Raw genomic sequence first — 16172 nt, forward strand, 5'->3', positions numbered from 1 at the left:
ATCTTAATATCTGAACATTTAAATATGTAAACTAAAGTGCAATCACATTCTTGAATGAATGGCTTCTGGTTTTTGAAATGTAAATAAACCTATTTATTAAGATAAAAAAACAAAATTGCAGTAACTGCATTTACCATCAAAGTGAAGTCTAACTGTAACTGTAGTCTTGAAACAAATCTGAATAAGGAAAAACATTGCAATAAAGTAATGCAAACTGGTTAAACTTGAGAGTAGCTGAGATCTGTCATGACAGAACATCGCTTCAATGATATCTGGCGCCATCTAGTGTCGTAAATGGGTATAATGTCTAGACCGCAAATATAAGACGACCCCCTCTTTTTCAGTCTTATTTCAGTGCAAAAAACACCATCTTATATTCGAGCCAATACCGTAATTTGTCCTAAAATTAATTGTATCTTTGTTTATCTACTATCTATGGAAGCAACGTAGAGTGCCCGGCAGGATAATAAAACACCATTTCTAGTTTTGTGTTGAGCTAAAGAAACTCCACTCTGTGAAAGTACATTTCTTAGTGTATTTGAAACCAGCTCATCATTATTTCAAGGATACAGAGGATACATTTTGTGACATTTTTGGTTGGCAACAAGATTTTCTAAAGTCGAGCATGTGTCTCAGCTCAAAAAGTTTGATCAATGCGTTCATTTAACCACAGGAAATCACCACACGGACTGCGCAAAATTTCCTGCGTATATTAAGAGTTCTGTTTACAATACAAATCGACATCACCAATGAAGAGTCACCATCTAGTGATCCATCATCCAGAAGCACAAAGAAACCGAGCCGGTCACATGACGTCCCTTTCACAATAAAAGCTTTGTTTGTGATTGATGCCACACCCGCCAGGGAAGGAAAACGGCTTCTGTATTGATCTGCTTTAAAATAATACAACAATGGATATTGACCTGTTTGAAAATAATACAACAATGGATATTTGACTGCACTGCCGTCCAGTCATCAGCTTTATCAGCAGAACCGAGCGCTCCCATTCGCTTCTTTTTTTCCCCCCCTTTCAACATCTCCCGCCTGGCGAGAAATGTGTTCCCCTTCAATAATGCAGGAGCGAAAGTGAGCACGTCGCAATCTCCCGCCGAGCAGGCAAGCGGCCGCGGCCGAGTGGCGCGTCTCCGCTCCGACGTGGCTTCAATCAAAGTCGCGGGCCGAGAAAAGTCATTTAGCAGCAAACATAAAACACAGCCGCGTTGCCCTTTTATTCCTGGCGCGTTCTCTCCTACCCTTCACGGCCAGCTTTTTCTGTCAGGACTCAAACGTAGATCTTACTACCTCAGAAATTCCACATACAACAGTTGCTTTATTAATAATTTAAAAAAATACAACATTCTGGACGGTCAGAAATCTGAAAAAACATCATCATCTGACAATAAAATAAGGGCGTCGGTTGGTATAGAGACGGTACGGACATATCACTCAACTTTTCAGGATGCTCATATTGTCCCCAACAACTTTTAAGCAACCTTATTTGCATTATATAATGAGTTCAGTTATATAGGTAATTTAGATTCTTCCCATATGTTGTAAGGATTGAATAAACCCTACTATCATTAAGTGAACTATTTTCATTATGTTCAGACTTTATTAATCCCTTTTCACTTGTTGAATGTGCCCGACTATTTTTTTTCCTCGTCAAACGCACGTTTGATTGGCTAAATCAAATCAAATCAAATGTATTTATTTAGCCCTTTACAAAACCCGAAAGGTCCCCAAAGTGCTTTACAGCAAAGACAAACATGGCTCATAAAAGGCAGGAAAGTATTATACAATGACATTAAGAAAAAAAAGAAAACAATGCATCACGATTAGGGATGTCCCGATCCAGATTTTTGCATTACGATCCGATACCGATATTGTTTTGCACTTCCGATCCGATACCGATACTGGCCGATACCGGCCTATCTGAGCATGTGTTAAAATTTAAAGTTATTTAGCCTCCTTACTTAGTTGTCAGACTCATGTTGAAAAAGGTTTTAGTACTCTTGATAACAACTAGCCAGCTGAATTAGGTGAGTTTGAATAACACACAGCGGTTGGTAACAAGAAACTGACCTGTTTATTCAGTGACAAACACAAAACATTATAAATAACAAACAGAAATGGCATAGTCAGTCAGTAAAAAATGCAAATAATATTGTAAACTGTCTTAAAAAAAGCAAAACACACCAACAACCTCTGTGGAAAATCCCACAAATCCCCCAAGCTATTAGATGCTTTTAATGTTTCGTGCATTAGTTACAATAATTAAATAAAAAGCCTCTCAGGTTTAAATAAAAGACTATTTCAGTATCAAGTTAACATTTTAAAACAGTAAATAAAATACTCAAGTCCCCATTCTGTATCAGCAGCTTTAAACTACATTCAATTCATTTAATTTTGCGAATCAACTGTTAAAGTTGTTAAAATTGCTCCCGTTATTCCATAATTTCCCTTCTGTCTACATTCGACATGTGAAAGTTTGAAAACTGTTTTGAAGATAGATTCAAGTCAAGATTTTGCCGATTTAGGAGTATTTTAGGTAAAAAGTTAATTAGGTTCGCTTGGAAAGTTCACAACAGCCTACTAGGGAAGTCTTCTGCTTTAAGATGGCGGCGGTTTACTAACGCATCTGGTTTTCAATACTTCAATGTTGCTTACGCAGTCGAGTCTGTCATATAGCATCTAGTTCTATATACATATGATATCTATTATCTCCAGTAAAACGACGTAGTTTGGAGCGGCTGTCAGCAGCAGTCAGGTATTCTTGTGTTTTTTTTATCCAGCGGCATGAGTTGAGCTAAAGCCGTGAGTTGAGCATTGGCATTACCCGGGCCTATGAAAAGCATTTCTTTACTTTCGGGACGCAATGCGGTCAGTTTCTCATTGCGTCCCGAAGACCGCGCTGTGTACTAGTTCCGCTTTACTTGACATATTTCAATAATCGGAATTTGGATGTTTGTGAATCGTTCTCTAATCTTCCACTGCCGAATCGCTCAAGGATGTAATGACGGCTGGGCATGTTGTACCGTGGTTCTAAGTGTTGGATGGTGCGTCTTTACTCACGTGAGATAATGGCTCGTCATACAGAATGAATTCTTCGGCAATGACTTGTTATTCCCTGGGCTTTGGGACTGTCGAGTGCCAGTTTGTCACGCATAGCAAAAGTTTCTGCCAGTGTTAGTTGCGTAGGACCTTTCTTTTTGTCTTCGGTTTTTTCTTAACATACTCCTCATATTGTTTGTGGTGGTATTTCGCTAAATGCTTGATTAGGTTGGTTGTATTAAAACTTCTTACAGCTTTTCCACTACGCTTGACTTTATTGTGGCATATGTTGCACTCTGCCTCTTCGTCTTTGTCGTCCTTTAAGGTGAAATGATCCCACACAGCTGACATTTTTACCGATAAAGTCTCTCGGTAAATTGGGAGACGGTAATGTAAATGTAGTGTGTTGAAGGTCTGCCGTAAAATGTGGACCGGACTTTAGGGAAACCGAAGCAAAAACTGGAATGGATTATGTAAATCAGAGCGCTGGAAAACCCGGACCAGACTTTAAAAAAAAACTGGATCGGAAGTCTGGATCGGAATTTTTCCGTGTTCCGATCTGATACCGATGCACATTTTTTTGCCCATATCGGCGTCCGATCCGATCCAAATATCGGATCGGGACATCTCTAATCACGATAACAATCAGACAGCAAATAAAAAAATAAAACAGATAAAATCCGAAAACATAAAAAACCCTTAAGAAATAAAACCAGGCTAAACTAATCTTAGGATACGGCGAGTGGAAAAAGGTGTGTCTTTAAACGAGATTTAAAAAGGCCCAAATTCGTAGTGGTGCGGATTTCAGGGGAAGGACTATTCCATAGCCTGGGGGCAGCAACCGCAAAAGATCGGTCTCCCCACTGTTTGAGTTTGGACCTCAGAACGTGCAAATGAAGTTGGCCGGTAGAGCGAAGAGTCCTGCCAGAATTACGGATGGTTAAAATTTCCGATAAGTAAGAAGGAGCCTGGCCATTAATAGAATTAAAAACAAACAGTAAAAGTTTAAAATCAATTCTAAAATGGACTGGAAGCCAGTGGAGCGATGATAGCACGGGGGTAATTTGTTCACGTCTAGGTGTATCTGTTAAAAATCGAGCAGCAGCATTTTGAACAAGTTGGAGACGAGAAATTGGGGACTTGGGAAGACCAACATGAAGTGCGTTGCATTAATCCAGCCTTGAGCTTATAAAAGCGTGAATTGCTTTTTCGAGGTCGTGGCGAGTAAGAAGAGGCTTCACTTTGGCCAAGAGACGGAGCTGGAAAAAAACTTGCTCTTACAACAGAACTAATCTGTTTTTCAAAGTTGAGCCTGCTATCGAATATCACTCTGAGATTTTTAACATGTGTTTTAAAAAAGGGAGCCAGAGTGCCAGAGTTGGGCTCAAGGGCATTTAACATAAAAGGTGTGCCAAAAGTTTTATATTCAGTTTTGCTTTCGTTTAGATGTAAAAAGTTATGTGCTAGCCACTGCTTCACATCGGATATGCACTCCATTAATTTAGTGAGAGCAGAGAGGCTAGAGACTTGACCCCCACCACCACACAGACACTCACACATCCGCGAGATTCAAGTCGACAACATTCCGCCTCCTCCACCCCATTTGAAGAAGAGGGATATTAGAAAGTTTTTTTTCCCAGCCAGCAACAGCCACTGTATGTAATGTAAAAATATGTCAATGTTGTGGAGGTGGGGGAAACGCCACTAATTTTGCTAGTGAAAGTCCGATCTGCATCAGAGTTAGCATAATATTAAACTGTGTGACCTGCAAAAAGCTAGCCGTACCTCATTTGGATCATTGTTTGTATTATTAGCATTACAACATTGCAATGCGGTGGCTGCAGTCCCTTTATTCAAAAGAAAAAAACTGACATGAACATGAACTGACATGAAAAAAAAAAAAGTGAAATGAAATCACGCAACAGAATTTCATGAGAGTACTTTGGTTCGAGTCTACTATGCCTCAGATGTAGATCGGTCCTTGGATACCTCAGATTTTTTTCATGAATTTTTTACAAAATCGCTGTTATATTACAATACTTTACTGCAATACTATACTCCAGATGTGGATAGCTCCCGGTTTTTTTTGTTTTTTTTTTTTAAATAAAGGGACTTGCAATTGAAAATGTTTCTTTCGTAGTTTTTGAAAACAAAGATTTGAATGGAACATTGTATCACCTGAACCAATACACAAGAAAGTTAGTATAAGTAAATAGATTTATTTTGCATTGATCATTTACCTTATCAATTAATTAGGTTCATATTCGTGAGAAATGTAGCCTCGATCCCCGTTCAATAATCTGCTTGGTCTTATTAATAACCCGTCCCCAGCAAAAAATGTACATGCGTGTTATATCGTCCCTACTAGGGGTGTGCCATCTTAGGCACCCCACGAGTCAATTCGATTACGATTCAGGGTGCTACGACTCGATTCTTGGATGATGATCACAGTATTGGCGATGATCGCGGTTATCACAATTATTGATGCATCGTACATTAATAATTAAAAAAGACGAAACAAATTTTTGTCCATCATTTATTTAAAATATCCTAATGATTCAACAGGAATGATGGAAACATGCCCATACAACAAAAAGCTGCCCTTAAGCTGCTTTTTTATTTATTTATACAAGAAAGTGCAAAAACATGAACCATTTTAAAGGGAGTACTTATTTCTCTCAACAATAAAATAAAATTTACACAGGTGGAATGAATTCCACATTTTCTGGAAACAAAGTGTCTTTATCAATAAACCTTCTTTTAACCAATATACCTTGTTTTCACAGATTTCTGTAATATTTCGCATGTTTGTAGTGGTACCGCTGTACTTAATCATGGTTTTACACGTTCTGCATATGAAATACACGTTAGCAAATTAGCTAATTAGCTTAGCGCTCATAAACAACAACAATAAAGGCTAAACAGTACAAGAGGGTTCGTGTACACACGGGTCTTCGAAACACACTCAGGACATTTTTCAATTGACGACTTGAAACTACAGCTGGGAATCTGAAAGAGGAGGAGCAACAAACTATCTCTCTTCCCCTCTCGCTCTAAAAAATATCCTGCGCACAGAAGTGTGCCGGGTCGCGCTTCTGTCCCTGCCTGTCTCATACACAAATTTATTTTCCAGTCTTTTGAAAAAGAATAAATCTCTCACTCAGTTACAGGCAGCATCCATTAGGCTGCCATAAAGTTATGAGGGAAAATCATCGTTTTTGAGCCTTTATGAATCGTAATCGAATCGTCACGTGTCGAATCGCGATGCATGTAATAATCGATTTTTTGGAACTCCTCTAGTCCCTACCAACGTTTAGACCAAACCTACGCTCTTGCAATAAAACACAAAATATGAACAAGCCCTATTGCAAAAACTGTATTTATATATATTGCACTTTGTTCTCTGTTTTATAACTACTATAATGCATAATGTTTGTGCTTGGTCTCCAATTAAATAAGTTGACGTCCCCAAAATCCAACTTATACTCTCGTGCAATTTATATGTTTTCCCCTCTTCATTGCGCATTTTTTGGCTGGTACGACTTATACTCAGGTGTGTCTTGTAGTCCGAAAAATAAGGTACTCAAAAAATTTCAGTTTGCCAATATAGTGGCTACTTGTTTCATGACCTTTGGGTATACAGTGAAAGTACTCTTTGTGATTCTTCCGATTTCAGAGTTTCTCTTCATGAAGTGAAGGTACTCCAATGCCCTCTCATGTGGGCAAGGAGAGCCACCATCAGCAATGTCAAGCACAAGCACACAAGTAGAAAATCAGAACACTCAGAAGGAATAAGGCGGACTTTAGCTGCTGATATCACTCACTGTATTAAATAACTTTTAAATATACTTCAAATTATGATCCCTGAAAAACTTTAAAATGATTTTTAAACTCACTTTACCCTTAAAACTAAATGTCATTCAATTATTTGATTTCATGAAATGCAAATGAAACATTATAAAAGATCAGTCTTATTTCACTTGCTGTTTTTAAATATATTAGTATTGATCTAAATTTAAATTAATGCTTAGATATTCAGCAATATTTCATTAATTTTCTTAAAGTATATTGATACTGGCGGCTACACAGTCATTAGTTTGAATTTGACTTATTACAATTTTTAAACAACATCAATGTCAGAAGAAGCAATTACAGTGTCTGCTTTAATTGGGAACATTTGCTAGCTTTTTTTTTACTCGGTATATTGTTTTACAGTATATTTGATGGTAGCCTTGCATATATAATGTTTAATACACTAAAATGACCAGAATTATGTGACTCAAGCTCTCTTCCATTTGACACCCCAAAAATGAGCGTTCGCGCAAAAATGCAGTTTTTGGGAGAAAAACAAAACATTGACAGTTCAAAATACAACTTGTCATATTTTTTTGTCCAAATATCGCCATTTACTGTATACATTAAATAAATTCAGACCACTAAGGGGCACAAAAGTTCTATTCTTTTTTTTTTTTTGCAAAAAAAAAAAAAAAAAAAAAGTACGGTTTGGCCAAAAAATTGCCAGAAACGTACCTATTCATTTATAATGGTCAAAATTTCCCATTCATCTCCTATGGCTATATTTGCCATTCATTTCTATGGCAGAAAAACCTTTATTCACTCTTATTGATTTCCAATCCAAGTGACTCAGTATTAACAGGAAGTGACCCTGAAATATCCACAAATTAACAGGAAGTGACCCAATATGAACAGGAAATGGCCCTGAAATGCCCCCAAATTAACAGGAAGTGACTCAATATGAATCGGAAGTGACCCTGAAATGCCTCAAAATTAATAGGAAGTGACCCATTATGTACAGGATGTGAACCTGAAATGCCCCAAAATCAGCCTGATAGCTAAAGGAAATCTGAGATGCCAAAAAATCAACAGGAAGTGACCCGATATACCAATCATCAAAGCAAAGCTATCATTGCAATTTCTCCAGAAATGTTTTAATAACAAGTCTAGATCAATGGTTCTTAACCTTGCTAAAGGTACCAAACCCCACGAGTTTAATAGGTGTATTCATTGAACTCTTCGGAATTTCAAAATAAAGCCATTTTTCTACATATTCAAAACCTAGCAAGCTAACATCAAAGTGAATTCCTGTTCAAATTTCTAACAGATTTCAACTTTACTACAAATAATTGCCTTTTGCTGATGATTTTCACAACGGTAAATGAAATTAAAGTCATTTCATTTCACACTGTTCCTTTTTTTTGCTTCAATGTCTACATTGTTTTTGTCACATCCTTGCAACAAATACTGTTTTCATGGCATAAAATGCCGCTTTTTGTTTTTTTAAATTGTCTACTAAGTTTACATTGTCTGTAGGTCTGTTATACTTCCTCATACCAAGTGCCTGTCAACCTTCCACTGAGCAAACCGATTTCTTCTCCCATTAGATAGAGACCTAGCATTTGAAAGAAATGAATAAAGCCTGTAAATTGAGGGCTAAGTAGTCCAAAACCTTGTCTAAAATGCCGCTTTTCCTAGATTTAGTCAGCGTACAAAATAGGGCTCTGCGCTTCTTAACCTTCATCCAACCCCTGAGGCGTTCTCACCGAACCCTAGTTAAGAACCTCTGGTCTAGATGATACCTCCCTCTATTTGATTTCGTATCTTTTTTTTCTTAACTATGCACTTCGATGTATTACTATCAATATCAGTATCATTAATAGCATACCAATTTCTATTCAACCTCATAGTGATATAAACACTATTTGATTAATATCAGTGACACAGACCTACTTAGCATTGTACTTTTGGTATTGATATTTTTCCACCATTTCCTGTTAAATGATAAAAAATAACGACGCCTCCCTGTCCGCCGTCTCCTTGGTGACCAATCAAAGGCCCTTCAGATGATGAAGCTTATGAAGAGAGCAACACAGAGTATATTTTTAAATCAAGCTCATTAAAATGCAACTCATCAACAACCCTTTCCATACTGTGCTGGAACATTTTTTTTAAGGAACAAACATATTGATCAGTGAAACATCTCTTAGACAGCGTCAATTGAAAACTCGGCGTTGTTGTTCTTTTGGCTTGGACTGCATATCGCCGTATTTAAACTGCATTTATAGTGAATGTTCGGTCATTCGCTGCCGAGTATACCACTTCAACTGGATTGGACGTCTAACATAGTCAATGACAGCCAAAGAGAAAAAAACACCTTCCCACTGTCCCATTGTTTATCACTAGTCCAATCCATTTGAAGTGAGAGGGATGGCAGCGAATGACGACATCTTTTGTTTTAGTATCCAACAAAGCTCACGCAAGACCCAACAATCACCACAGATGAGACTTTAACCCAGAACCTCAAAAATACTTCAAAGGAACTATTCACCCACTAGGCAACTCTCCATGATTTTTTCCTAGTTTTTGAGGAATCGGAGTGCCCAATAAAGCTTGCGTAAAATCAAGCAATCGTAACACACGAGATTCGAACTCATAACCTCTAAAACGCAAGGCAAAGGGGCAAACTATTCACTCACTAGGCAACCGTCCTATGTACCTAATGAGGTGACCTCGCCACTCGGCTCGCATGGCAGCGCTTGATTGACAGGTGCGAGTCAAAAGGTGACTGTCCACACGCGCACGCGCACATCATCGCCACCACTGTACACTTTCCAGCTTATAGAACTCGAACCGGTGACCTTCTGCATCTTTGATTGACAAGCTCGAACTTCCACGTGCAACTTCCACACACGCACGCATACTGTTCCGGAGGGTCTTACCTCGACCGAGCGCGGCAGCCGGGAGAAGAATCACCAGAAGCGGTAGCAGCCGCGCGGCCAAAGTCGCGCGTCCTCCGGAGCTCCGGCGTCCCATCACGGCTGCGTTCGCGGCGGTTCTCCGCGAGATGCGCACTCGCGCCCGCTCATTTGTGGGCTATACACAGTAAAAGATAAAAGCCTACAGGGGAAAAAAATAAAACAAGTACTATAAAAGGGGGATAAAAATACTTCAAATAAAAGAAATGAAAATTCCCGAGCTGCCTGGGCTGGTTTGAGTGTCCGAGCCGCCACCTCGCGGTTGTAACGCAGTGCGGAGACAAGACGAGGAAGGCAGGCAAAGAAGAGGAGGAGGATGAAGGAGGAAGAGTTCCACTGTGACACGAGGCGGAGGAGTGGAAGAGAGAAAAGAGAGAGAGCGTCACATGGTGTTTTTTTCTGCCTTACTAATTAATGAGCATCTGCTTGCTGATTGGTCCAATGATCAATAAGGTGGAGGTTAACTCATTGACAACGATAGACGTCTAGGCCATTTTAAATGAGAGGGGCTGGTAGAGCAATCCGTTCGAACTGGGAGAGGCTGCTAGACTTCCCAGTTTAAACAGATTGGACGTCCATTACCGTCAATGAGAGTGATATAGTTAAATTTGAAACGGCATGTTCTCATGTGGTTTTATTTTGCTCTGATTTTTTCCCCCACATGTATATGGCGGAAAACATAGATAAGACAGAAAAAGCAGTTTTTGCTCTTGCCCTCCTCTTTTAAAGAAACTGCTGTATTTTAAGCCAAAACAACTGTTGTGTTTGATAGAACAATATGTCTATATGCTGCCATAGCAGATTCATGGCGCATTAAGCCCCCAAACTATTTTTAATTTGCCCGTTTTACCCTGGAAACACCCATTTACAGACGTCGCGCAACCGTTTTTGTTTTAACCCAGCCATGAAAACAAGTAATTTTTTTTTTCAAGATGTGTCATTTTTAGCTTAGAATCTTTACTTGATGTCTAATATTTAGTTAAAAAAAAAAAAAAAAAACTTTAAAAAATGATTCACGCGCATATTTTAAACTTTTAAACAAATGACGTCACAAAGAAAAAAATGGCGTCTGTAAAAAAGTTATGGATATCTACTACATAACTATCGCTAAATTGTATTTTTTTTGTTACGCTCGCATTTTCCCCGATATGTTAGATGATAAATAATCGATCCAAACAAAGAAAAATTGGGGAAAAAAACATTTAAAAGGGTAAATATATGAAAAAGAACATCTCGACCACTCCTTGATGTCTGCGATTTCAGCATCGCGACCCTTGTTATATTTCCATGTTTCACCCAAAAAATCCAGCTGTGGCCATTCACAGCTGTTTCTTGACACTCAGTGATACATGCTACATGCAGTTTTTGGATCGAAACAAGTACGCGATAATATCTTGTTAAAGTCATGGCGTCTGTAATTCTACTCTCGCGTGCTCTCATCTACAGATAGGCTTTTGCTGTTTAAAAAAATGTTTTTTTTTTTAAAATGCCCTCCTGTTCAAAATTTTTCTTCCTCCAGAAAATTGAGATTTTAAGGTTTCCAATAATGTATCACACATGCATATAGGACAATTTTGAAATTTGGCCAAATTGGGGGTCACAGAGCGGAACTTCAAGTCGCCTGAGTGTTTCCCGCGATATGCAGTGGCGCCATTAGGCCTTATTCTTAAGCTCCCCTAAATAATTGTCACGTGCACTCAAAGTGTGCTCAGGTTAAGTTCAAGTGTAGTAGTGTAGGTGCTAGCATATTGCATCAGGCTTTCATCACAAAGTCTGTTCTGTCATGTGTCACCATATTGCATCACCCTCTTGCATCACAAAGGTTTCCATCATAAAGACTGTGCGCTCCTTAATATGTCACAAAGAACAACTGTGAACAGAATTAAAGGCACAAACAAATAGCATTCAGTGTCAGGTCGTCAGCGTTCCAGCATACACTCGCATGTCAACTGTCCATTACCGCTTGACCTGATGGTTCCTTTGCCTGTCAACATCAATAAAGTCCTGTGTCTGCAATACGCAAATGGTTCCTCTGCCCCCTTCGTGACCTTAATTTGGTGTTTTTTTTTACTAAAAAAGATACAAGAAATGCTGACATATTCCCTATAAAGTTGCCAGAATATTAGTTTAAATCAATAATTCTATAACCTGTCATTATTAACTTAAATATGATCATAAATCTGTCAGTTTCCCCTTACTTCATAGAGTTAGGTAGGGCGCCGCATCAGTGTGTCGCTATCTAATTCATTTGACTTGTTCATATAAAGAACGCCCACATCTCTGAAAATCCAGTCCGCGTTTTCCCTGTGACATTGTTAGCAGTCGGTCCTACCCTTTTTTTTTTTTACTTCGCAGTCGGTCTCTGTGCATGTCTTACCTTTGTTGTTTTGCGGTCAAAGGTTACATCCCAGCTCTAAAGTAACGCTGCTGCTAATAGCTAGTTCGCCTGAAATGCATTGTGAGGGTCCTAGTACAGTCCCTGACAAAAGTCTTGTCGCTTATCAATTTTGTAGAAACAGTTCCTAATAACCTGACTTTTAATTATTCAATTGGTTTCAGAAATGGCTCATATGAAAGCTAAGACCCTCCTAAATGATGTTGAATGTACAAAAATACATTTGTTTCGCTGAAAAAAAGATTTATCATTTAATGAAGACATAAACGTCAAATTTTGGCAAGACAAAAGTTTTGTCGCTAGAGCTGGGAATCTTTGGGCACCTAACGATTCGATTACGATTCAGAGGCTCCGATTTGATTATAAAACGATTATTGATGCACTCCCCTCCTTTTTTTTTTTTCTTTTTTTTAATGTTTTGTACATTAGTTCCAAAATTGTTCAAAAATCCTCTCAGGCTAAACCAAACTACCATTTCAATATCAAGTTAACATATAACAGTAAACAAATATACAATAATAACAGTACATAAAATACTCCAGTCCCTATTCATCAACCGTTACAGTTGTTAAAATTGCTCCCGTTATTCCATAATATCCCTTCTGTCTACTTTTGACATGTCAAAGTTTTAAAACTGTTTCATCATTTAAAGATAGATTCAAGACAAGCTTTTGCCGATTTAGGAGTATTTCAATAAAAAGTCAATTAGGTTCGCTACAAAAGAGCCTTCTAGAAATGTCTACTGCTTTGAGATGGCGGCTGTTTACTAACGCTGGCAGGGCTGTCATTTCTAATCTCTGTTCAATAATACATGTTCTAACACCGCCGTCGTCTGTCGTTTTACATCTAGTTCTACATATATATGAATCTACTGTAGCCGTATGTTTGTAGCAACTAGCAACTGGGCGTTGGTTGTAGCGGCTGTCGGCCGCATTCAGGTATGATTGTTTTTTTTTTATCTAGCGGCATGAGTTGAACATGATATTTGCTCTCAGTCCGTTCCTAATTGCGTCCCAAAGACCGCGCCTACTGTGTTTTACTTCCGCTTTACCTGGTATAATTCAATAATCGGAATTTGGATGTTTGTGAATCGTTCTCGAATCTTCCACGGCCGAATCGCAAATAATCTAAGAATCGGAAATTTTGCACGCCTCTATTTGTCGCCTACAGAAAGTAGTGTGAAAATTGAACAAAAATGTACTTCAAATACAAAAATATGTTACATAACATACGCAAATTAATTCGTGGTGCTGTGAGATCCAAATTTGATATTTTGTATGACTTCCACGGGCTTGAAGGACTGCATCCATGCTGTTCGGCAAGGATTCATACAATTTACTGTTGAAGTCATCAGGAACATCAAAGAAAGCAGTCTTGCATGCCTCCCAGAGTTCATCAATATTCTTGGGTTTCGTCTTCCATGCTTCCTCTTTTATCCTGTTCATGTCTGGTGACTGGGCTGGCCAGTCCTGGAGGATCTTGAGCTTCTTTGCCTTGAGGAACTTTGAGGTAGAGATTGAAGTATGCGATGGAGCACCATCCTGCTGCAGTATTTGTCCCTTTTTATGGTTAGGAATGTAAGTGGCAGCTATGATTCGTTGACATTTCAGACTATTTATGTTGCCTTCCACCCTGCAGATCTCTCGCACACCCCCATAGTGGATGCAACCCCATTTCACCACCACCAAACTTCACTGTTTTCTGAGTGAATCTCGGATCCATGCGGGCTCCAGTAGGTCTCCTGCAATATTTGCGGCGACTGTGGTGTAATTCAATGGAAGATTCATCTGAAAAATCCACCTTTTGCCACAAAACAGTGAAGTTTGGTGGAAATGAATAGGCAAGTTTTTGGGCAAATTTTGGGGTAGCCGTAGGTTTTTTTTTTTTTTCCAAGTTTTATACCCTTTACCATCCTGGATTTTTTTATGTGTAAATTTTGTGATTTGGTCAAAATTTGTTGGAAAAGTAGTGTTTTGATTTTTTTCTTTCTTTTCAAAAAACCTGTGTTTACGGGTGAACGGAAAATTTTAGGGGGTCATTCAAAAAAATTCCCTGCATCGCGCAAAAATTCCCGGTCATTTCGATATTAGAATGGTGCCGATCAATGAAACGGTTCGGGCTGTGCGACCTGCCGAAGAAACACCATTCGAAAAAAAACAAAACATTTTTTTTCTTTGGGCGGGCCTTTTTAAATTTTCTTCCTTGTCAAAGTCTTTTGGACGAAAATAGTTATTTTTCTTATTCATATTTTTGTCATTTCAAAATGTGTCTTTGTCTATTTCGTTGATGAAGTTTTAGTCGCCGAATATTTTCGTCTCTACAATTCAAGTTTTAGTCCAAAAATAAAGGTTTCCATTTTTTTCCCAAACTTTCCAATGAACATTAACAGACTAGCACATATTATAGCATCTACAAGGACAATACCAACTTCCTGGTGATAATACACTCTAAGCAGCAAAACAGTAGGTTACTTTCAATTAATTATACCCACCTGGACGCCACGTACTGTGTGTTAAAAAAAAAAAAAAAGTCATCAAGTTTAGCAGAATGCTCGCAGTTACACGTTAACCTAACACGAACGCAATGCTAACGCTATGAGTTACATTTAGTGTGTGAGGATTACGCAGCACAGACCTTTAAAAGCTAAAGCAACATTGCATACTTCCTCATGCCAGGATATGAAAACAAATCTTGCTGTGTGCTGCAAAACAAACAAGCCTTGAGAGGAGAGGACACCGGTGAGTTGAAGGTGGGCGGGTGCAGCACGTCACATGTCACACAACGAGACACTGCTATGATGCAGGCTAATCACACATTAACGGAAACTATAGCGCATTTTCGTCTCGTTCTCGTCTCATCAGTTGAAAACTGGCATTTGTTTCGTTACGTTTTGATCTCCAAAGACATGTTTTTAGCTTGTTATCGTCTCATCATTGTCATGTAAAAATTGTTCGTCGTCGAAATATTTTTATTGTGGTCATCGTCAGGGGTGAAAGTGGGCCAGAACAGTCAGGAACGCAGTTCCGGTATAAGATTCAGGCCCTGAATGCTGTACACGATGCTTTGATTCCAAAAATATGACGGCAACTATCAAAACGCTATGTAAAAAAAATGCTGAACTGCCAGACATGCATTTCATCTACCTACTAACATCAGATTTACATACAAAAGTGTTGACAACAAGCATAATAAAGTGCTTGTGTAGCGTAATCCGTTTCCACCGATATTTATTACTTTATTCCTCGGACGGCATGGAGGTTTCCACAGCTGCTGCAGTTATCAGAGTCACGTCAATATGCCAATGCATGCAGCAAAGCAAAACGCCTGGACTCATTTACCCGTTCAATTGGCTGACATACTGTGACCATACATGTGATCAGCAGAGATGTTAGCTCTGATTGGTTCAAATGTGCATGTTTTCTGGAACAGCAAAAAAAAAAAAAAAAAAAAAAATTGAATTGATGCGACAAAAAAAAAAAAAGGGCAATCCAACAGAAAATAGATCAAATCTTTAAGAGCAAGTAAAGAGTTGAGGAGGCTTATTATACAGTATTTAGTTTTAATTGCTCTGATGGGGAGGTTCTGAACACCTTAGTTGTCAATGTGCACTTTGGACTTTTATTTGTTCATTTATGTTTGGGTACTTATTCATTTCCTTATGATTTAAAAAAGTCAATGTTTGCGCGATCTTCATAATATATTCCATTTCACTCTGCATGATATAAGTCATATGTACCTATTTTTCTGAATTATGCTACTCATATCTTTATCATTAAAAAAAAAAAAAAAGAAAGTAAAAGTAAATGTTTAAATTAACTTCAATTTTAATATACATCCCATGTTCTTAAGTAGTTAAAATAGAGATTTGGCATTTAGTATGTGAGGAAATGAGGGAAAATAAAAATTAGGAGATGGAGGTTGGGGTTGTTGCTGTTTTTGTTAAGTTTAGTTTG

At 38.4% G+C, this 16172-nt stretch overlaps 1 protein-coding gene across 5 annotated transcripts in view; it reads right to left on the reverse strand.

Moving 5' to 3' along the window:
• LOC130905495 (netrin receptor UNC5D-like) overlaps positions 1–16172 on the reverse strand; it is a 477495-nt gene that overhangs the window by 304251 nt on the left and 157072 nt on the right. For 2 of the 5 annotated variants that reach the window (XM_057818978.1, XM_057818977.1), the window contains one exon: positions 9789–9966. In XM_057818978.1, the coding sequence (XP_057674961.1) occupies positions 9789–9882 (94 nt within the window). In that variant the 5' untranslated portion in view covers positions 9883–9966. Of the gene's footprint in view, positions 1–9788; positions 10161–16172 lie in introns of those variants that run through there. The other 3 variants (XM_057818976.1, XM_057818975.1, XM_057818979.1) reach the window with 2 other exon arrangements.

Source organism: Corythoichthys intestinalis, chromosome 17 (assembly GCF_030265065.1).
Source record: "Corythoichthys intestinalis isolate RoL2023-P3 chromosome 17, ASM3026506v1, whole genome shotgun sequence".
Taxonomy (NCBI): domain Eukaryota; kingdom Metazoa; phylum Chordata; class Actinopteri; order Syngnathiformes; family Syngnathidae; genus Corythoichthys; species Corythoichthys intestinalis.